This window comes from Varanus komodoensis, unplaced genomic scaffold (assembly GCF_004798865.1).
Source record: "Varanus komodoensis strain SLA01 unplaced genomic scaffold, ASM479886v1 scaffold40, whole genome shotgun sequence".
Taxonomy (NCBI): domain Eukaryota; kingdom Metazoa; phylum Chordata; class Lepidosauria; order Squamata; family Varanidae; genus Varanus; species Varanus komodoensis.
The window spans coordinates 8201110-8224969 of NW_025335942.1; the positions used below are offsets into that span (position 1 = coordinate 8201110).

The 23860-nt window shown below is 48.9% G+C and overlaps 1 protein-coding gene across 1 annotated transcript in view; it reads right to left on the bottom strand.

The window, feature by feature from the left end:
* Nucleotides 1–18294, bottom strand: part of NRG2 (neuregulin 2) — a 33300-nt gene extending 15006 nt beyond the window's left edge. Inside the window, exons 1-5 of the mRNA XM_044442837.1 lie at nt 18273–18294; nt 17640–17811; nt 14365–14483; nt 9988–10108; nt 2352–2410 (exon numbers count right to left, since the gene is read on the bottom strand). Coding sequence (XP_044298772.1) covers nt 2352–2410; nt 9988–10108; nt 14365–14483; nt 17640–17811; nt 18273–18294 — 493 coding nt within the window. The remainder of the gene's footprint in view (nt 1–2351; nt 2411–9987; nt 10109–14364; nt 14484–17639; nt 17812–18272) is intronic.
* Between the last annotated feature and the right edge of the window lie 5566 nt (nt 18295–23860).

Consider the following 23860-nt stretch of genomic DNA (forward strand, 5'->3'; position numbering starts at 1 on the left):
ACAGGCAAGGCCCGTCCTGAGCTGAGCTGAAGGACCGGCAGCACCCTGCAGGTACGCCTCTTGGCTTGCAACAAAGTCCCTGCACACATGACCCCCTTTCTTTGGCTTTCCCGGCCGTCACACGAGCCGGAGGTTTAGAATGTGGCCGGCCACAAATTGCTTTAAAATGGCAGAGCTCTTGGGTCACGCTGGACATTGACCAAATCGTGGAGTGCCATGCTTGGCCTTCTCCACCCATGGCAGCCGTGGGATGGGGGGCACCCCGATCAGTCCGCAGCAGGGGGAAGGCCCTAAGCTCTTTAGTTCAGCCCTGCCTTCCTACGGACTCCGCTGCCAGGCTGCCCTTTGCCCCCCAAACTGCTAAATGCTACCACAGCATTTGGGGGCAGGCATTTTCTGCAGGGAACAGCAAAGGCCGAAGACCCTTCCCCCAAGAACTCTCCTTCCCAGGCACTCTCTGTCTCCACCCCAATGGCTGCTGAGAGCGAAAAAGGAAAAAGTGGCAGATCCGGGAGTGGAATCCACAGGTGCGTTTGGTCCTAACCTCACGCACTCGAAATTTGGAAAACCTGCTCTCAGGGTCCATTTGGGCATCCTCTGAAGAAGCAAAGAACCAAGCACCATCCCAAGCCTCTTCCGTTTTCTTTGAACTCTTCATACAGGGTTTTAGCACGCGTGTGTGTGTGTGAGGGGGTCCACTACCTTTTAACATATTCCTACTGGGTGCTGCTGGGCAGAACCACAACGTCACACAAAGCTCCCGCAGCGAATAGCAGCACTGCTGGGGGAAACACCCAGTGCTCCAAAAATGACGGGACGTTTCCCCGAATGCAGCGAGGCTTCCTGGCACCTCCCGCATGGCAACAGAGACGACAAGCGGTTCCAAGCCATTCACAAGGAAGGCTGGACTTCCTGTGCCTTTGGTGCGGCTGACGGCACTTTTAGCGCTACATCTGCTGACTAATGTCGCAGCGATGCGGGGAGCCATTCCTGATTCACATTTCCGAATGCACTTTTCCGTCCTGCAAAATTCATATGGATGCGGGAGACGGCGAGAAGCTGGGTCACACACAAGACACGTAACGGCTATTTCAGTTATGCTATGGAACCTGAAATTCCAATTACCTCTCAGTATATACCAATGGAGATATGCGAGCTAGAAAGGTCGTAGTAAGGGAAAACAGAAATGTGGCACTTTTTGCTTTTCAGGTTTCTCTGCATAAGATTTTTTCCCCATTTCACTTCTATTCATGGTACATGACGTTTCCTTTTACCGGGCATCCTGCTCACTTCTATCTAACTTACTTCTGGAATACCTGCTGGTTCAGTGGTGCTGTTATTTTATCTGCTTACTCCATATATTAAATTCTGATTATCTTCTCTTTTCTAGTCCCTTCAGACCTAGTTTGATTTCGTAACTTTCAGTTACAAAGTCTTTTTAAAAACTGCAATAAACAACTGAGGAAGAATTTAGCTCTAGATTGCCTCCACAAAATATTTTGATACAACCATCTGTTAACTAATTTTTCCCCTTGAGCTGCAGTTTAGTAAATATAAAATTCATGCTCAGATTAAAGAAGCAGAGAGAGAGATGAAAAACACTGCTAACAAAAGATGACTTGGTTGTTTTCTCTGTATTGCACCTTTCTGAAATGCCTTCTTGAGCTCAGCATTTTGAAAGCTACAAAGCTAAGGGACTCAAGCTATATTTTCTGAACTGGTCCTGGAGGCATTGCTTGGCAAAACCTGACAATTTGGGGTGGGGGGCGACGTCCCTTCTGGACACACGAATACCATGACGAAGCCGGAGAGGTGGAGGCACGGTGCCGCCGAGTCTCCAGAGAGACGTCAAGGGGACCGTGGGATGGGAAGGGATTCCACACGTGAGCGCCCAGGCCTTGGCCTTCGGCTTTGCCCCAAAATGCCGTCGTGTGGCCCTGGCCAATTCAGTGCCTCTCCGTGGCAGGAGGCAAGGAAGAGCCCTGGTTTTCCCAAAGACTTTGCAACGCTTCTCCATCGCCACCTCTGCGGGCCCTCGGGGGATCCCCGAACAGCTGAAAGCAGCGTGCCCTACTGCGCAAAATGTTCCTGCCCCAAAAGGACCGAAGACCACCCCCTTGCACTGAGCTACGAATAGGTCTGGGGGCCTTCGGGGGTATTAAGCTGACTCAGGCCTGGCTAGGTGCAGAGAGTTCCCAGGCTGTGCAGCGACCGCAAGCTCCGTTCCGATGGCAAGGGGGAGCGGTAGCTCTTCGAACGCTTAGCAGGAGAGTGAGCCTTCCGGGTCGGAAAAGAGGAGCCACAGTGTGAGCTACGATACATCAGAGAAGAGAGAAGTGGAAAGGACATACTGGAAAAGCTGGCCATTGCGAAGTTCTGACACTGGTCCCCTGTGAATTCGTTCGGACACCTAACGAAAGAAAGAAAACCAGAGAGAGAGAAAAAAGATAGCATGACATCCAAGCAGGCTGAAATGAGGCCCCATCTCTTGCCAACGCAGCTCTTTCACGGTTCCTCCTGGTGGGTCCCTGACCTGCCTTCCCTAAACCTTAACCCCAGATATTAGCTCCAAAGAACACCCTCACTACGCCACCTAAGTCCAGCGCTGTACCCGGGAGATTTTAAGTAGTAGTGTGCAATTATTGTCTTCAAACATACTTTGCTTAGGATCTGGCATGTACAATCGCAAAGGCAGTTTCTCCAAACATCTCTGTCCGAAGAATCCATTGGGACATCTGGAGGAGGAAAAGGGGACAAGTCACAGAACAAGGCTGGGGGAATCCTTGAGGGTACGGTTGGAAATAAAAGTGCACAGTGACGGACGAATTCAAGGGAAAATAAAAAGCGGCGCCTCATGCAAGCGGCCCCCAAGCACTTCTCCTGCGAGGCTGCTCCGCTCCTTCCCCAGGCTCCCTTCTCCGTGCGCGATCTCCCTCCTCACCAGCTGGCTTTGCACCCAGGGCCCAGGCATCGCTGGAGGCATCAGGGCAGCTAGTGGCCCGGGGAAGTGTCGAGGTGGGAAAAGAAGCTGCGCGGTGCCTGCCCTCGGTCCCTCCCCAGCAGAGAAAGAGCGTGCGATGGAGGGCCGTGAGGGCAACGGGAAACTCCTTCCGCCAACCGTGAATGAATGGAGAGCCACGTGGGATGATCTGCATGTGCGCTCGCTCGGCCAGGAAGGCTCTGGCTTTACAAGGCAGCTCTTTGAAACACAAGACTGCAACCCTCTCACCGCTCCACGGTGTCTCGCTGAAACTGGGGTTTACTTCTGAATAACCATGCGTACAACTGCATCGCATGGCTCTGATGCGTTTGGAAAGGCTTTCCTTAGCCAAGCAGAAAACCCAAGGGCAGCATGCTTGATAAGCGAGGGCCAGCAGGCCCAGTGGCTGGGGCATGCCTGCGGGATCTTCTAAGCACAGGTCTAACTGCAGCGCTGTGCTGAATAGAAAGCTAAGGCGCTTTCCGAACTCTTCCTGTTCTGCACATCTGAATGTGAACATGCACAGCAAAACCGACTATTCCTCCATGTATTCTGCCTTCCTCTCTGACTGCGTATATACCGTTCCAAGCTCTCTCGTATGCCTTTCCAGGTTCGTATGCGTCCAACAACACCAGCCATGACGAAGACGGGTGCACGCATATTTATCTATCTAAAAAATTTGTATCCTGCCCTTTACAGGGGGCGATAACATAAATAAATAAGACACGGCATCTTAGACTCAACTAGACTGCAATGCCCCAGTAAACCTGCCCACACTGGGCATTAGAAGCAGGACTTTGTACCACATTAGAAGTAGGTTTTGTACCACATTTCAGACAAAACCTTTGAAAACTTTTCTTTCATAAAGTGAGGCACCATGTGCTATTAACTGTCCACCTTAATTTCTCCTCTCGTTCATCAATTTGTGAAATATGAATCACTAGCTGCAGACTTACTGGTTTCTTGAACAATTATATTTCTAATACAGCAGTTCTCCCATATCCATGGAGAACAGGTTCCAAGACAGCCAGAAAATGCCTGAAACTGTAGATAGTAGTGAACACTACCTTCATGGGCGTTAGGGGTGCAGAAATCCCACAAAAGTGGAAAAAAATGACTATCTCCAGGGAAAACCGGTGAGAATCTCTAAAGTCTTCACGTTTCCTGAGAAGCAAAACACATGAGTGAGGCTGGATAGAACTGAGAAAAAGAGCTTGGCTTCCCCAAACAGAGTGCATAGTTCTCTAGAGATATCCGTGGGTTTTCCCTAGAGATATTCACAGGTTCTCTACTTTCATGGGGGCCTTGTACCCCTACCCCTGCACACGTGGAGCACTGACGATCAACCTCAGCTAGATAAAATTGTGGTAACTGAGACAGCGGATAAGGGGATGCGACTGATTTCTATTTGCTTTCCTAATTTGTCTAAGTTTTTTCTTTGTTAAGTTTATTGTTCAGATTGTATAGGAACACAAACTCCCCCTCCAATTTGTGCAGCCAAAGAAAAAAAATGGAAGGAGCCAAATGTTCTTGCCGTATTTCTTCTTCAACTGCTTACAACATTTATTTTGCTTTTAAGTTGCAGTTGCAAAACCTAACTTGCAGAGAAGCCTTCCAGGAAGCAACAGAGTCCGGCTTCTTTGCAAACTGTGTTTGTGATCACTGTTGTGTTACGACTAGAGAAATATGAGTGGAAAGTAAAGGAGGGGAATTTCCAAACTGTGGAAACTATGCAATCTCAATATATTTTGAAGAAGTGTTCTTGGGCTTTGAAAAGAAATTTAAATAGATCAGCAGCTTCCTAGCTGTAATGATATGAAGTTAATCTTGCATGTATGTTTTGTCTTGTGTCCCTAAAGAAAGCAAACGGCGGCAGCACAAGGGAGGAATGGGGCAGAAGCACCCGTCATTCAGAACCGAGAGGAGGGCAATCCTGCAAAAGAAACGAACACGCACACCCCATCGGCAAGCCAGACCTGCGCAGGGTTGCATTTAGCCTGGCCAGACATGCCCGGCCTGGTGCATGCATCCTCTAGTTGCCATTTCTGAGGATGTCTGCAATGTTTTGGATGGCCAGGAGAATTTATAAATATATCTGCGTGCCAAGCATGCCATCCAAGAATATTAAAATAGAAGAAGCTCTCAAGCATTTGCTGTACATGCTGCCCTGAAAAGCTGTGAAAAGTAGATGTCAGAATCTACTTGCATGTATCAACTGACAACATATGCCATTCTCTGGATGTTATTTGCAATAAAATGATCCTTAAATATGTTTAAATCAGGGTGCCTCCCTCCATGTATCCTCACAGCATCTTGCTGAGGTTGGAAACAGTGAATGGACCTTCATAGCTGAGCAGGGGTTTAAACGCAGCTCTTCCTAGTCTGATCTTCTACACATAACACTGTATCAATTTGCCAGTCTTGACTTTAAAACTATGTTTTGCCCTCCAAGTTCTCTTCCCCCTGCATGAGGTGCCACGTATGTGCAGTGACTTGTCAGATGTTCTAGAAAACTGCAGCTACGGGAGCCGTGTTTCAGAACGGGCACCCAGCCTCGGCCCCAGGTAAATGTCCTTCTGGATGGGCCCGGAACACAGAATAATCCTGAATGTTGGAGACCGATTAGAACGCCTCGATGTGAAGGAGAAAATCCGGGAGCTGGAAGAGAATGATTTAATCTGGAACTCATGCCGACTTCGCACAAGTGATGGGGAAGCGAGAGGCCAGGGGGCGTCGCCAGCGAGCACTTCAGATCCTGCCCCCTCTGAGCTCCTCCGCACGTCTTTTTGAAGCACTTGCCTCGGCCTCTGATCTTCATCCCCAACCGAAAGGCGGACTCCTGCATGACCCTTCTGCTCGTGTCCCCTCTATTCTTCCCCTTCGCCTCTTTCCTCTTTTGCTTTGCTGTGCCATCCTCAGTTCCTGCCCTCCCACTGCCCCTATAATACTTTGACTGTACAAACCTTGGGGTGTAACCTGCCCCTTTTTTTCCCTTGGTCTGTAAAGCACCTGTTCCAATATCACATTAACGCCACTTCTTCCCCCTAGAAAGTTCTGGGGTCAGTTTATGAATAACACTAAGTTTGAATTGCTGCATTAATAAATCTGCACTGAGAAACAGAATTGTGAAGCAATGGGGGTTGTACCAAATTTAAAAAAAAAAAAACCTGCATTTCCTCTGAGAAATTAGCCAAAAAAAACCCCCAAACAAAACAAAATCCCATTCCATGTGCACAAGATCAGCTTGGGTTTTTATTCAGAGAGAGAGACAGAGAGAGAGAGAGAGAGAGACATTCCAGTGAAATAGGGAGAGCCTGACCGGCCAGAAAGGGGAAGTGGCACCGAGGCCGAAAACGGCGTCTTCTTGGTGAGGCAGAAGTAGGCGGTGCAAAGCCCGGAGGTGGAGCGTGGCCAGTGAGCAGAGCGTGAGGCGAAGCGCAGGCCGGGCTGCAGCGACTCTGGGAAGCCACGAGCCTGACAGATCCCTGGCAGGTTTTCATACAAAGCAGAAGCAGCCGAGGGGAGATTTGGGGGGTTTTGGTTAGGCAGAAATCCTGGGTGTACTACATCAGTTCGCACCTTCCAGATGTGCAGTGCCTTCGGGAAACATTGCCAGTCTCAAAACATTTTTCATTTCCTTTGAAATCCTCCAGATCCCCCATCCCGGATCTCAAATCCAGTGGCAGGAAGGATCCGGACCCACCCAGACATAAATTTTGTCTGGAGAACATGGAGAGTCGCCGTGAGTTTTGCTTCTGATTAAAACCCACTCTCAGCTCCACCTGAATCGGCATCCCACTGTCCCTTGCAAAGCCGACACGCCGACCCGCTCCCTCGAGACCTCCCCCCACAAAGCTGGCTGCATAACAGAAGACCCTCGGGGTATCTTGCGGCGTACGGGGAAAAGAACGCTGCACCAAAAGGTCCTTCGTGCCCTCACACTTATTCCTTCCCCAGAGCTGTGGAGAGCCGTGAATTTGGAGGACCCTTTGGGAAACAGTGCTCAGTGGAGCTGCAGCAGAACGGTTCCTTCTTCCCGCGTATTTGCAACTTGAGGATGAGACAGCGAGTAAAAGGCACCCAGTTCTGTTCCCAGACCATCTCAGCCCCAAAGCTGCAGCCCCGAGAGATCTCCCACCAAGCAGCTCCAGCATCTTCTAGCCGGTTTTATATATTTCTCCAACATCCGCAGCACAAGAAGTGCTGTCCAGCCAACCGGTGTTTTCCGTATCTTATTCAAAGCCTTGCAGCAGCAGAAGTGGGGAGAGGAAATGGGGGAGGGAATGATGGAGCAGGGAAGTAGGATGGGGGCCCACACAACGTTCTTGCAAGGTAGCTGAACGCCATGCATGAAAAATAAATGGGGGTTCCTGCAAAGGTGTAAGAGATCAAACCGGTCAGTCCTGAAGGAGATCAACCCCAACTGCTTTTTAAAAGGCCAGGGACTGAAGCTGAAGCACAAATACTTGGGCCACCTAATGAGAAGGAAGGACTCCCTGGAGAAGACTCTGATGCTGGGAACAATTAAGGGCAAAAGAAGAAGGGGACGCAGAGGATGAGGTGGCTGGATGGAGTCACTGAAGCCGTCGGTGGGAGCTTGGGTGGACTCCAGGGGATGGAGGAGGACAGGAAGGCCTGGAGGAGTGTTGTCCACGGGGTCACAAAGAGTGGGGCACAACTTTGTGACTGAACAACAACAACAAGGGCATAAGCATCCACAAAAGTTGGGCAGGTGGCAGAATCCACATTCTCATAAAACTCTCATCTTCCTCACCTGGGCCATCGCACAGGTGACTGGAAAGGGACCAGGAGGCATCACCGACCTGTGCCAATGTTCAAGCTACACTGAATGCGGAGTCCTACTTTAGGAAGGCTGCATAAAATTGAGGGTGACCCTGTACGGTTCTTAGCGAAGGTCTGGCAATGTGGACGGGCCTTGAGATGCCCCAGTCGGAGGCAAAAAAGGCTCAAGAGAAGCAGAAAAAAGAAGCAAGAGAAAACATATTCAAGAAAGTTGAAGATGGGGATAAAGGAGAGCCCCGAGGAATCCACCATGGAAGAGAACTGGGGAAAAGGGTGGGAACCCCTCCTAAATATACCAAGGAGCAGGAAGAGAGCGGTTTCCACTAGAGCCAGTCCAGCAAGAACCCTTCCCACCATGAGTCCCTCCCCCATTTGTGTGACCCCAGAGGCCACGGAGAAGGGCTGCTTTACATGGACAGCCTTCCGGGGCTGCGAAGCAGTCAAGGTGCGCAGGCCCCCCTCCTCTCCAGCCCCCTAGCCCCCCAAAGTCTTCAACTGTGCAGATTTTCTCTAAATTAGACCCTTTTCTAGTGAGCAGCTGGGCGTTGACTGGGGCTTCAGCACCCTCAGAGGGGGAGGCAGGACACCACAACAGGCTGAGCACACCCGGCCCTGCTGGGCACTTCTAATACTCGCACCACTGCCTGACGCAATCCTGGGCTTGGAAGCGTTCTGACACCGAGCAGGAAGACGCTTGAACTGAGCCCTGGAAAAGGAGGCAGGGTGTGGCGGAAGCTCCACAAGCCAAAGGAGCGCAGCCCATGCTGGCCGAAACGGAGGGCCATGAGCACCAAGACGCGTCCGCGGATGGATGGCATCCGAGCGCGCCCCAGCTTCAAGGGACAGGCGTGCAGCCTTGGTTTCTGCCAGAGGTGAGGCAGAAAAGGAGGGGATGAGTCGGGGGGACAGACAGTTGGAAGCTGCCTGGCCTAGTGGAAGAACCAGGCGAGGCAAGAAGGAACGGCCAGGATCCTGACATCTTCCAGCTGCAGCGACTGTGCTAGAGCCCTGAGGTTTGGGGAGTCTTATTCCCACCTCTTTCATCAGCACTAAAATCAATGTGCAAACTGCAGTCTGTCATGGAATGGGAGCACAAACTGTTCTGCAACAAGGTGGTCCCAGGGCAGGGCCAAAGAGGCAGAGCCGGGTGGGCAAGGCACGGAAATACTTCTGATTTCCACCCCCTCCCTCTGGGTCCCACACATCTCTCTATGGGACCTAAAAGAGATGCGCCCATGCTTCAGCAGCATGTGGAGACATAAGAGCGAGCATGGCTCTCCAGGCAGAGCAGGCACGTGCCCAGGATCGCCTTGCCTGCTGTGGCAAGGAAACGTGGTCACCCGCAGCGGGGGGTGGGGGCAAGCCTAGTGAATGAGGAACTGCTGCCCAGCACGGCTTACCAATATGGCGCAGCAAGACCCAGTAGTGAGACGTCCTGATTCGTGTCCTGCCAAAGGGACGTGATCCGCCCATTTCACAGGTTCTTCTTGTACAATCCTAGGCAAGGGGATCAGAAGCACCTGCCTCTGGGTGCCATGGGATTTATTCCCAGGGGGGTCTAGGCAGGGTTGCAGCCTCCGCCTCTGAACAGCATTGGAGGGAAGCTTTCTGCCCGACATACCAATGGCCTCAGGTGCACCGACTCCTCGCCAGCAAAATGTGCCATCTGAGGCACCCTGTCCCCAGTGGTGTTTGGCTGTCTGTCAGAGGCCATCATCTTCAGTGTTTCGTCAGAAGCCCACGCTGCCCCCACTCACAAGGCAACCTGAGCTGCCCCCAGGGCTCAAGACAGACAAGCAGTGCTGCAAGCATAAGCTACTCCTCCCTTTTCCTGATGACTTTTTCGTGGCGACACCAGACTTCTATCACTAGCCAGATTCTTCCCCCAGGAGAGGTGACTCTAGCGATTCTAAATCTGAAGCAAGGCTGCAGGAGAAATTGGAATAATCCATTAATCCTTGCAACTGGAAGAGAAAAAGGGAAACAGAAGAGGAAAGGGGTTGCGGGGCAGGAATGGCTTTCCGGATTCCAGCATGAACGGATTGTCAAAAAGGTGGACCTTGGACGGAAAGAAGCCCTGCTGCCATCCTTGGCCTCCAGCTGCGCCCACTCCTCTTCACGGACACCACCACTTTTGAGGGACACCAGGCCCTCCTGCACGGAGCGCTTGCCCTGCTAGAAAAGAACCTGCCTTACTTGCTTACCTGCATGACAGCTGGTTTATGCCCTCGATGTAGTAGCATACTCCTCCGTTGACGCAGTAGGACCTGACGGTTTCATTGCACTGTCGAGTATGTCCCGGCCCAGAGGTCAGACTCGTGGTGACTGCGGAGAAAGGACAGGGTGAACGCTTAATTCCTTAGGCTGCATGGTGGAACACTCCTGAGAAAGCCAAGGTAGGACTTTACAGCCTGAGGTTTCTCGCTTTATTGTATTTTCGCTCTGCCCGCCAGCAACTTACCAGGGCTATGTGCAAGTAAAAACAATGAAGACAGACGAAGAGCAGTGAACTAAAAGCTGAATTCGAAAGACTAGCAAGATGAAACCAGCTAGAAAAAAATGAGGAGGGCTTTCCGTGGTCCTGGAATGACATCAGTGTAGCTCCCAGGTGGGCTTCCAGGGGTGGGGACACCCAGGCCAAGGTGTGGTGGGACCTTACAGGATGCTGTCCCAGGAAGACCCAACTGGAGACCATCAAGTAGTGCTATACCGGCTGAGTTGCCCAGATAAGCAATCAGAGTGTTCCTCACTTCTGGGGAACATAGAGGAAGGCTGGGATTTCTTCTCAATCCTTCTAAGAGTGACGGACTGGAGTAACGAGCTCAATTTAACAAGAAGTCAAATTCCAGCTGAACATCAGGAAGAGCTTCCTGACTCTTAGAGCTGGAGAATATGCATTTTTCCCTGATGAGCAAGCAGCAAGGGTCAGTTACCATCAGAGAGGCACAAGCGGTTTAAAAATATAAAATAAACCCCTCTCAAGAAGGTCAGAGTCGTAAGGATAAGCCTGGAGGCAGATGTTCGACCCCAAATGTCCTAAAAGGAAGTAAGGGTCAAGATAACCATGCACAAAATGTAAGCAAATGTTTCCTGCTGTTATGTTTCCTCTTTCTATGGACGTGTCCTGCTTTTATTGAGTAATGTTTCCTGCTCATAAGGCATTTTTTGTTACTGATCACTGCAAAAAGCTAAACCAATAAATTGGCCCTGCTCGATGGCTGTGGCAGCTGGTCCTGACAGGAGACGGGATCGCCCGATTGCTCATGAGCACCTACAGTAAAGGGTCTTCTTTACTATGAAATGGCTTGCTGGTGTTTCTGGTCTCTATCATGACCAGGCAACGAATGAAGGGGATTTATTTTCTCCTCCGCAGAGCAGCACGGCAGCGCAACTAACGACGTACGGAAGTTGCACATCTCCCACGCTAGAGGCATTCCAAATATGACCGAGAGGGATGCCTGAACCTAGCGTCCTGCTCCTCTGAACCTGACGGTCTTCTTGGCCCCTTCCAGCTCTACTATTCCGTGATCCTACGGATGTTTTGCTCAAGCAAGGCCCACTGGTTTTAGTTTCCCTCATCACACATCCCTTGATGTGCAGCTGCTACGCTTGGGGGTACCCAGGATAAAAGAGAGAAATGATCCAAGCTTAATCCCCTGTGGCGGAAAAGGGGGCATGAGATAATTTGGGCAATTTGCTGAATTCCTGCCAAGGCCTCTGCTGGGCCTCCCAAGACTTTGAACTGACGGAACCACTGCAGCCGGTGCCAGGACCCGCATCCAAAAGTCGCCTCCATTCAACTTTGGATCCCTTGGAGGGGAGGGGAGAGTTCCGCTGGTGTCCTTTTCCCCTGGAATAGCGTGGCGAGGCCTTGCCTTCCAAGGGCCTTTCCACATGTGCTTTTCTATGCAGCCACTGCACAATTATTGCCTAAAGAAATTGCATTTCCTTTCCTCTCCAAGAGAATGCCGTTTCTATGATCGGAAGTGCTGCACACGACCTGGGTTGCTTTGCAGCTGACATCCATTCTAACCCTGATTCCTATTCCAGAGCAACTTCATAAACTTTTAAACAATATCTTTTCCTGGTTTCCGTAGAATTATAATGCGGAATATTCGCCAGAACTGTGGAGCCCTCACCGATCATTGGGTTTGACCATAAATATTATCAGATGGTCAGCAAACTTTTTATAGAATTCTCTGGTAAATCCATCAGTTCCAGGTAGTTTGTGATTTTAACACTCTGCATCTCACCCTGCCTTATTTAACTGAGATCCGTGTTCACACACACACACACACACACACACACATGAATTTGGGAGAACTGCATAAAATGATACAGCACTGTTAGTCACCCTTTGATTTTTCACCATGGTGCTAATTTTCTTGCCTGATTTTTTTTTAAATCTATTAACCAATAACTTGACATTCTAACTCCCAAAATCATAGAATCGTCACATTTTATTTTATTTATTTCTAACAATCTTAACTTTGTTCTTTCTCGTGTCAGTTCTGCCTTCTCCTGTACCTTTATGTAGCATTTCCAATTTTTAATTTCCCTAAGGAAGTACAGCTGTAGTTGCAGTTCATTTTTCCTAATATAACTAAGTAGATTAATACACTTTCCATGGACCACTGCTTTCATAGTATCCCATAGAGTGTGAATCATTTCACCTGATGTATTATTATTATTAAGCATTTTTTTTTATTATTTCCAGGTCTACAGACTCCCTCATTTCCTGCACTCTCCAATTTGCAAAGATGGGTATTATGTTGTTTTGGCTCCATTAGATAGGTTCTCTTAAAGAGAGTGTTGTTCGAAGCAGTAATAAGTCCAGTGTTCACAAATTTAAATGTAATAAAAAGTCATTTGAATATCGAATATAATCAAGCCTGGAATAATCATTATGTCTGCCTGAGTAAAAGGAGAAAGATCTTTCCGCTAGGTGCTTGCTCCTCCAGGCATCAGCTAGGTTGCCTTGTTTTGGGGTTTCTCATAGTTATGGTTCCATCTGTGTGTCTGAGAATAATACCGTCCTTCTCTCTGTACTATTTTGGGGTCAGCTGTAAGATTTTGGTCACCTCTATAGAATCATTGTCTCATCTCTGACTTTAAAATTTCCTAATTTTTCCAACAGTTTTAAGTGGAAAGTTAGTGTGATCTGTGTTTGGACCATGTAACATGTAGGGCATGATATTTTCCTTGCCAATACATCCCTTTACGGGCTCTCATTTTTTACATCTACAACTTTGAAAGCAACACCCCCTGCTCTTATTACTGCAGCTCCTCTTGCTTTGCTGGTCTCCTTAGCGACAAAGTTTAAGACAGATGTAACATTTAAGAAAGATGCAGAAAGACTAGAAAGGGTCCAGAGGGAGGCAACCAAAATGATCCAGGATTTGGAAACACCGCCCCATGAAGAGAGACGGAGGGAGCTGGGCCTTGAGAAGAGAAGGCGAGTAGGGACTTGAGATCGCACTAGAAGAACCCCAAAGGCTGTCACAAAGAGGAAGGTCGAGACCTTCCAGAGCGTAGGACAAATCCCCTTCCCCTCAGCTTCTTTTGTCTTAAACAGGTTCTGGTTACAGTTTAATTTAAAAATAAAGATAATCTTTTATCGTAATAACTTAACATTTCTATTTAAAATAATCATTTATGCTGAAGCAATGCTTCCCTCTAGAACAATGATTAAAAGTACAAGATAAAACTATAAAACTGCCAATGCACTGACAAACTCAAGAAGAAGAAATGCTAAGCTTAGCACTGAGCAAGGCTTATCATGCAAAAGGAGAAGTTGGGCACCACCCTGACCATCATTCTGCAACTGCAAGAATTCCTCCCTAATGCTGCCAAGTGCCACTGTTAAGCTCACCACAGAGAGAGGAAGGAAAGAAGGAAGGAATGGCCCCTCTATCAAGCTTGGATCCAACTCTATGACCTGCTTGTTGCACGGAGACAGAGCTTTGAAGAACAGAAAGGCGAGACCGTTCCCCGCTCGAGGAACAACGGACCAGGGCCATGAACTGCAAGCACGGCAAGTGCGTCAAACTCCGAATCGGTCAGAATCACCCCGCGGTGCTCTGTATATGAAGCTAAATAAGCGTGTCCTGTGCACGTATTTATTTATAGTATTTATATACCATTTGGTTAGCATCAAACTCTTCAGAGAGTTTACACGAAGCTAATGATCTTTCTGCAAGCTGCCTTGGGAGCGTTCGGCCTGAACGGTCCTGTAAAAGTACCATAAATGGTTTTGCAAATCGAAAGACAACCTGCCTATTCGAGGAGGAGGAACATCTTGGGGGAAGAAACGACATAAACATCAAAAAGCCTCAAAGAACATGCAGCTGATCCTTGCAATCGGTGGCGGGGGAAGCGGCTGTCACACAGCGAGTCCAGTGTTTAATACTTAGCAATGGGATAAAAACCAGATGAAATTTCATCCCTGGCTGAGCCTCCAAGGCAATGCGGGAGCGCACAGTGCAATCCTGCACAGCAGGCGAGTCCTGCGACGCTCCGTGGGACCTTCTCCCGGAAAGGTTCGTGCAGGCGCAGCGGAAGGGGCCCCGCGTCTCCCTTACCACTTCGCACACTGAGGCGGCCTCTCACGGTGTCTGTGCCCAGGACGTTCTCTGCCTCACAGCTGTATTCCCCAGCGTCTTCCACTCTCACTTTATTGAACTGCAATCTGGAATTTTTCCTGCAAAAGAGAAATGAGCGCATCAGAGATACAGAAAAGCACTGTGGCTGCAACCGATGTGGCAGGACAAACGTGGAGAGGCGTTCCCGATTCTGGGATCGTGAGACGCATCTTAACTGGGTCGCCTCCGTGTTCTGGACTTCCAACCGACTGCTGGACTCCCAGTTGCAGTCAATGGCCTGCCGGGTCCTGACTGCTTCCAGCTCCAAACCCTTGGAACTCCATCGCGTCTTTCCCACTATTAAGCACACAGTCAGTTTACCCCCACCTGTGGCTTCCTGGTTTTTCACTTAACAACCCTGGATCTTCGCCGGTAGCAAGAGGAGGGGCCTTCCCAGTGCCTCCCCACATCACGCACAATTGTGGAATAAGCTCCCTACCAGGGCCTGCCTGGCACAAACTCATGGAGACTTTCCCTTCTGATGGGGCACTTGGTTTTATATTATATCGGGGCATTATGTCAGCTGCCCAGCCAATCGCGCACTTTACTTCATCTACACCATTATAGTTTTAAATTTTGCATTGCAATTTTTGTTTTTATTGTTAGCTGCATTTTATATCGTACTTTATCGTATCTGCTTTGCTGCTGAAAATGGCCCGGTGAGCTTCCACTATTGGGTGGTATAGAAACATCATTAAGAGAAAAACAACTGCTCCTGCTACTTCTGATGCAAACTTGTAAAACTTGCCATTTTCTCGGAGCCAAACTGTGAAGAGAAACTTGCACAGGTCACAATGAAGCGCACCTGCAGAATAAGCACTCTGATCAAGAAAAGCTTTATCCATCCCCAGCCTGCCAGCCAAAGGCTTTTTTTGCACACAGGTGTGCTTCCTTCACCATCGCAGAGAAAATCATCTAAGCATAGGCTCTCCAGCTCGGATGGGCTGGTGCTACAAAGGCACCTGGCTTGCTGTTGCTAGTCTTCTTTCATCCTTCAAGGGGCTGGGCTTGGAATATGCGTGAATAAAAGACTAGGCAGTCTCAGTTAATGAAGCCAGTCTTCAACACCCAGGTAGCAGCATGTAGGGATTGGGTCCACTTCTCTCAGAGCATAGCATTTCAAGCTAGGACACTCAGGCTCTGGTGCAGAGCTAGATGAGAAAGAGGTGAGGTTGGAACAAGACGAGCCCAGTTGGAAAGGTGCACAAGATGAGCCAAGCTTCTGGGGACCCCCACCTCTGGTGGAGGGGGAGGTACTACAGAACAAGGAGCATTGGAGGGGGAAGGTTCATTGTCGGGCAAACAAGCAGCCAATCAAAGCAATGTCGGGCGTTCCTGCCCTCTGTCCTACGAGCAGCACCAACCTCCCTGAGGACAGACCTACTCCTTTTTGGCTAAAAGCAAGGAGGGGGATTCAGGTTGGAATCGGCTCCTGACGTGGAAAAGAGCTAACTCCCCCAGCCAGAACGACCACTATGCTGATAGATGCTACTTGCTCACAGTGTCAGGATTACCCACCCCTGCCAAGCTGATCCCGCTCAATAATGTGCTTTAAAGGCCTCTTGCCTTGCTCTGCGAGAAGGGGGAGGGATGTGCTGACGGCTATGCTGTGGGGACAGACTGCTCCCAGCGGTCCATCTGGAGGTGCCTTGGGGCTGGCCAGGCCTGGGCTACCAAGCGGGCAAGCTAACAAAGCAGTGCAGCACCTGTAGACAGCAGTCAGTCTGGCTAAAAGTGAGTTCGGCTTCAACTGCCAATAGCTGAGCAACACGGGGGGCAGAGTGAAGTCGGGTTACCAGCTGTGGCAAGTTCCGATGGTAAAGACCCCTCTGTCAGCGCATGCTCTCCAATTAAAAGCATGCCCATCCTCAATGGCAGAGCTATGTTATCTTACGATATTATTGCTAAAACCTTTTGCCATCTCATCCACAATTTACGTGGTTGCAGGTGAACTGAGCAGAAGGAAACTGCCAAGAGGCACGGACCTGCCCTTGACTGTTGCTAATTAATGTTGGTTTTCTCCCCACCAGCAAATATTCATGGAAAGAAAGCCGTTTCGGAGGAAAAGGGGATAAACAGACAGGAGACTGGATGATTTCACATACAGATAATTGTTACTTTCTGCTGCAAAGCCTTCTCTCTTTCATTATGGATAATCATCCTTTTTTGGGAGTGGCCGGAGGGGCATGGAAATGTCACATTTATTTGGTTTGGGAAATCAGAAACAGAGACTTAATACGGACAGCACCGCAGCCTCAACCAACATGCAAAATTCACAAGAATTGCCTGGCAGTAAAAGGTAACACCACCATTTCCAGTGAGAGAAATCGGGCCGTCTTCTGTGACAGGCAGCGGCCTCGATGGTGGCGGCAAGTATCATTACGATTATTCCTGCTCACCTGGCATATAATTCTTGCTAAAAACTATGTTGAATGTTGAGAAACTGGCATTTTCCATTGCTAGTCTAATATAGGAGCCACTCATTCAATGAATTTGCTCTAAGCAGGGCTAACCCTGTTTATCTCCCAAGGACTGTTTCCAGAACTAGTAAGAACATAGCAAAATTTAGCAAGGACGACAGAAACGGTAACCCAGAAGCATATGTCACTGAGCACTTAATGGGAGCATCCCACTAACACAGGTAACCCGAATGACTTCTAAACACGACGCAGCCCGGTGCGTCCACCAGCCCAGCTCCTGGATGGCAGCGCTATATGCCTGTCGCATGCATCCCAAGAGTACGTAGCTGTGGTGGACTTCACAAGAAAGAATTCTGCCCACCCTTCTTTGGGCCTCTTCTTGTGGCGCTGAGGGTTTTGCTTCTCGGTCACAGCAGGTTTAGCCCAAAGATGGGTCTTTTTCCTTTGAGCCCAAGCCAGGCCTTGGAACAATGATGCACCTGAGCATGTTAAGAAGGCACCTGACCCACATGAGTAACCAGAGCCATCTAGCATGGTGCAGTGTGGGAAAGGATTTAAGCCTGCAGCGTTCTTTATTCAGAAATCAATCACACTTTAATTAAATTAGTGTCCTACAACAGCAGGGGGCTGGATGCGAAGGCCTTCACGGTCCCTTCCGACTCTACTCTTCTAGGATTCCAAATATTTCTTTCAGAGAAAGCATGCGGACGGTGACAATTATATGAACCGTATGTCTTGCAAAAAGGGAGACTGCAGACTTTTACCGGCTGAAGAAAGCTGCTCTTTTATACTCACTTTCCATTGCCATATTTTATTCTGATATCTTTGCTCTTTTTCAGTTCTTTGCCATTTTTGAACCATTTGTACGATGGCTGGGGATTTCCAGCACTCACTTCACATTTCAAAGAAACCTTTGCTCCCACTTCCGCTGTCAGGCTCTTCAGTTTTTTGAGTTTTGGAGGAACAGCTGAAACGAGAGGAAAGGAAGGGTCAGGCGAATAGAGTCGCTGGTCCTCCAGCAGCATCCGGGGGAGGAAACGATAACAGAAGCATGTTGCTCCGTGGCAGACCTAACGCTCCCGTGCCTTTGTCCGCCCTGCAGTGAGCAGCGGGTTCTGCATCTCACCATCACCACGGACTGCTCGTTTCAAAACGCCAGCGCCGAGAAGAACAGGTGCTTCTCCTGCCCTGCTCAGTCGGCTTCGGCACCGAGAGGGGATCGAGCCCCCGGCCTGCAGCTTCTCCCATGGGTATCCCTGCTGCACTGTTTGATCCCAACACCTCCCACTTGCCATGGCCAAAGCGCCAACACCGCTCACTCGCTGGCCGGCCCTGGGGGTGTGAATGCACGTTTGCCGGCAAGCTCCAAGCAGGCAGGGCTTTCTCTCTGCGCTGCTGCCCTCGCCTGGGTTCCGCTGCCCTGCTTACCTTTGCTCTGGGGCGCAGACATTCCGCTATTGCACAGCCTGAGCTGATCCGAACGGAGCACGGGAAGGGAATTTGGTGCCCGAGGAGGGAAAGGGGCTGTTCAGGCTTATTTTTCAGCGCTCCTCTGCCTGCCCGGGAATGCACCGTGCACCAGCTTTCTGCTGCTGCCGGAAAGGAGAATGCTGGATGCATCTCCACGGCTGAGAATTCGGGAGGTCATCCGGCTTCTCAAAATGAGAGCCTTTCCTCCCAAGCAGCAGTGGTGGCAGCGGCAGCAGCGAGAGCCACAGGAAGAAAATCTGCCTGCAGAAGAGGACTGCCAGGGCAGAGAAGCCAAAGCGAAAGCAGATCAGCCGGACTCTCCGCACAACTCCGACCGTCAGGTGCCTTGAGCTCCCTCCACGGCCGAGGCCTGCCCTGGATGTTTCCGTGTGGGGGGGGGGAGGATTTAACCCATTCTGCACCAGGACAGGACGATGAACACCTCACTGTATGGGCAACATTCCCCTTAAACAACATTCACTCCACCCTGCTCGGTGCTACTTTCCACCAACGTATTTCCTATTAACCTCATTTTCATCAGCCTCAGTAACATGAATGCCCCGGAGGAGATGGAAACTGACCTGAATAAATATCATAATCCGGCTCTGCAGCGTCATTGTCCTAGCATTGCCTTCCACTAGTTTATTCTACACCGCATAAGATACATTCCTGTGACGTCCATCACGTTCCTATGCAAAGATACACACAGATCCATTCACGGTGCTCAGTTTGCTTGCCTTGCAGAGCCAGATTCCTCCGTAGGAATTTTTTGTTTGTTTGTGGTTTAGAAAATGTATTGAGATACCTGTTTCTTTCTGCCAAAAGGACCAAACTTGAGGATTGTATCTATATTGTTTTATTTTTACGCAACTCTTGGGAAAAGAGAAAGAAGTAGCACCACGCGCTGGGAATGGGAAGTCCTACTATCGAGGTAACTGCAAGGATCTCCTCCCCCAATGAGATTCAGTGAAACGTTCCCCTAATTTCTCTGCCCACAAACAGCAGGAGAATTTTGAAAGGCCGTTTACACACAGCTGTTTACTACACATATGAACCTAAACCAACTTCATTCGCACTAGAAACATCAGTCTTGAGAGGAGCTGCAAAGCTCGGCCAGCAATCCAGTCATCTTGGCCAATATTGGTATGTCAGTAAAGAAAAACATGGCTGCGGGGAGAATCATAGGTCAGCTCTTCAAGCAAATGAAACTGGAGTTGTTAGATGGCAAAGAAGACCCTGGAGTGTTACAAGCTCGGTCCAAATCGCACGACCATTTCTAAGTTGGACAATTGACTACAAATTGGTTCTCCCCTGGAAGTTTTGCATCGTGTGATTTTTCCTCAAAGGGTGAAATAATATTTGCCAGTCCTTATAAAAAGGTTCTGGGAGAGCATTTAAACAAACCAATAACATTGCCACCACAGACTGCAGAACTGGAATGGAGCTGTTTTGGATATGGTACAGAGCGGGTACCTCTAGAGACCTCAGCACACGCTTACACAATGAACACTGCTTAGAATAATCCCCAGAGTCTGGCAACAGCTAGCATTCACTATGAAATAATTTCACTCTGAGAAAAAGCAAAGCTTTGTGGAAGCAAAGAAAAAAAGAAGACATTCCTGTTCGTACAAGTGGCAGTGCCTCATTGTACAGAAATCCTGGGAAGATACCTTGAGAATGATAAAATCAACTGATCTGTAAAATTGCTCAATAAGTACTTCTGCAAGACATCTCTGCATTCGAGAACATTGCAAATTTGCAAATCTTTCACACTTGAGCCTCGGGAAAGGTGTTGATTGCTAAGTTCTGGAAGGGGAGCTGGTCCATGGTATCTAAAACAGGGGAGGTTATAGAATTATTCAAAGAAGGAGATACTGAGCAACATTCCTTAGCCCAGAACCTTTCCTTTTTGTGCTCTGTAACAAAGGAAGTGACTATGTATCCCATCCGGGCCATATCAACGCTGCGGAGAAGACGCAGCAGCATCCATTCTGAGAAGGAGGCATGATGCTGATGACAAAACTCCCTTGCATACAGAAGCACAAAGCCAACTATTTCTCTGCCCCAGGACATACTTACTGTATACTGGAGGGACCGGATGTGGGCTTTAGTACCTCCCCTTCAAAACTCTTTCCCCCTTGAGTAACACCTGCTGGTTTGTGCCTCTTCTTCATTCGAGATCATCACAAGGATCGAGGCAAAGCTCTGTCTACTGCAACACTAAATGCACGATAGCAGATCCCTCTGGGAAACTTCCACGGAGGCCACCAATGGCACCAGCTCTCCACCACCCCCAGGTCCTGTGTGCATATCGTGACTCATACACACCAAGAATCTTCTGAAACATAGACATACACACACACACGTGCGCGGCACTCCGAGCTGCTCATCCTCCTTGCAGCTTGTGGATGTGAATTCTGCAATTTAATGAAATGCTTTACGAAGAAAAACTGGCTTTGATCAATACCAAGCACACTGCCAATCAAATTTACCAAGTGACGTAGTCTAGAATTATGGGACGGCCATTTTAACAACCACTGTCTATACGTGGTTGTTGCCCTCCCCTTGGTAGCTATTGTCTTCCTAAATTAAAAAGCACCAAAGGCATCAAAGGCAATTTATTCTGACTTCACCCCCACATCGCTTCACATGCCCATTCCACTAAAGTGATGTTGCCAAAAATTACATTTCTGAAAGCTCATGCTGTTGTTTTAGAATAAGTTAATTGTTTTTTGTAATTAGCAAAGGTCCTAACTCGCTGATGATCAAGGTATTCCATTTTTAACACTTTTGGAATGCTCTGCTTTCAAACCTTACCTAGAGGTGCTAGAAGCACAGTGCTTTCTTTCCATGCCTCTCAGTTACATTCAGAGTCATGACTTGTGCATCTCACAGAAAGCCGTAAGAACTTGATGCACATTGAAAAAAGTGCGCCAAGTGTGATTTCCCTTAGAATTACAGGCAGTCCCCAAGTTACAAACATGTTCCATTCCTGAGAACACCTTTAAATTGAATTGGTATGTCAGCTAGATCAAGTACAGCCTGCCGGCCACATTCATGAGGAGTTAGGGGCACAGGAACCCCACAAAAGTGGGAAAAGCTCAAGTATCTCTAGCTCTCCCCCTGCTCCCCAATTCACCAGCACTTCCTCTTTGCACCAAGGAAATGCCGGAAAGATTTCCCTCTCCGGATGGGAGCAGCAGGAAAGCATGCTCCCACCCCACCCCACCCCACCCCACCCCTGCTTTTGCTCCACTCTCTCTATGGTGATGACTATTTTCCACAGTAAGGTTCCTGCTTGTTACTGCCAACTGTTTGAATGTAACTCAAATTTTTAAATTAATAGGTTGCATGACAGTTTGTTCATAAGTACGGGCTGTTTATAAGTCAGATGTTTGTAACCTGGGAACCACCTGTGCTTCCCTCCACTGGATTTATACCGCTAATAACCCACTTCTAAAAGCAGCAGGTTGTGAAACTTGGCCTGGACCTGTGGCATCAAGTGCTCCTGAGCAAAATAAAATACAGCACTCTCATGGGGGAAATCAGCCCTGGTAAGTGGAGTCAAGACACAGAACTGAAGGATTTCCGGGGATGTGCGTGCTCCTTCCGCCTTGCAGGCACCTCTTGCCCCCCTGGGGGGCTTTTCCCACCGCTGCTGCCCCACCCTCCAAGTGCAGGTTGCCTGCTCCTGGAGGCACAGCCTGTCCTTTTGTTTATGCGAAGCAAAGCGGCCTCTCTCTGCACAAACAGACTGAAATGAAGCCATTCCCAGACGGCTGCATAAAAGTAACACAAAAACGGTCTCACCTGGTGGTCTACTGAGGAAGAAGCAAGGGTCACCGCCGTAGCCATTATATGGAACTGAGGAAAGGAAGCCAAGCCTCCCATGTGTCCTTGTCAACGCCCAAGCCCCCCGCCCCCCGTTCCTGCACCTCTTCGTCTGGCGAGCTCAACGGGGCTTACTTCCAAACGAGTGTACCGGGAATTGTGGTATCGAGAGGGAATATAACTGAGACTACAGCAGAGGAACTCAAGTGTAATTCGCCTTTTAAAATTATAATTTATCTATACCTATCTATAATATGTGTTTCTTAATGGTAAAATAACTAATAGCTGGATTTTTCTAGCTGCAATGAGACTTGCTCTTTTCTTCGACCTACAGCATATACTGGAAAGGAGTCCCAGCTAATTTCTCATTGCAAAGATGCTCACAAATACTGAACGGGGCCAAGTTTTAAGCATTTTTAATTATGCTATAATGACATGCCAGCAGATCCAAAACTCCAGGTTCATCCCCATTAGCCACAAGCTCCAAATCTGCTATATTTGAACAACAAACCAGCAATGTTTCCAACTAGCATATGAATCGGAAGGTTTTTAAATTTTAAGGAATACTATCTGTGCTTAGGGCTAGGATTCTGCACCTTTGGCCTTCTCGTGGCTGCGTTCAGCCAGTTTCCACATTATGAAAACCTCTCAGTTTTTGACTGCTCAACTTCTCCTGATGAGAAGAGACGTACCACAGTCACAAAGCCCATCATCCAGGTTCAGGGTTTTTTAATGGTGTCACCAGACCCTGCAGCCCCCAGACTCCAGGCAGCATCTCCAGCAGCTGCTTCTATTTGGTAAACATGATGGAGCACAAGATACACCCCTGGGCAACCCCACAGGCTGGGGGGTCCCCCAGGACCACCTTCTGAAATTGCTCCTTACAGAAGGTGCAGACTCACCATAAAATCCCAAGCACAGAACCCTGCAACTGGCAAAAGTCATTGAGATGCCCAGCAGAACCACGAGGCAGGCGTCCCTTGCTCAGCTCCTGATGTCAACACCAAGGTAGCCAATGCAGCCAGCCAGATTAACGGCCCTCAGCGATCTGCCTCATCCAGAAGCTCCCGGGGTGCAGACCCCAGCCTGCTTTGGCATCTTGCGCCAGAACGGAATATGGAACAGACAGAATGGACGGCAATTATCCAGGAAAGCGATGAACGAATGAGCAGTGCTCATAATTCCATCTCGAAGCTCATTCCAACTTCAGGCAGGAGCGGATTGCAAAAGTTGCTTCTTCCATGTGGATCTTTCCAAACTTGCACACCTGCACACGTTTTTCTCCATTGATTAACATGCATTTCTGTGCATTTTTTACAAGTATTCTTTCTTACCCAATTCTTTCTAACGCACCTGCAACGCTGAACACATTGTTCTGGGTGCATGAAACACACTGAAGGCTTGGAGATCTGCAGGGTTGGACGTCTGATTGTGTCGAAGCCCATGTTTGGGCCAGAAGGTGAAAGCTGGATAAATCCATACCAAAATGAACTGAATAAGGTATCGTTTACCTCTCTCACTGATAAAATATGGATGTGAGCCGCCCCGGGGCTTCGGCGAATGGGGCGGCATAGAAGTCTCCTAAATAAATAAATAAAATGAATAAAACGACCTCAGAGCCTAGTTGGCCAAACCTTGAAAGCGTTAGATGCGTCCCAGCCTCCACCATGGACCATGGAGCTCAAAGGTTTTACTTTAGCTTTCACCAGCTATTT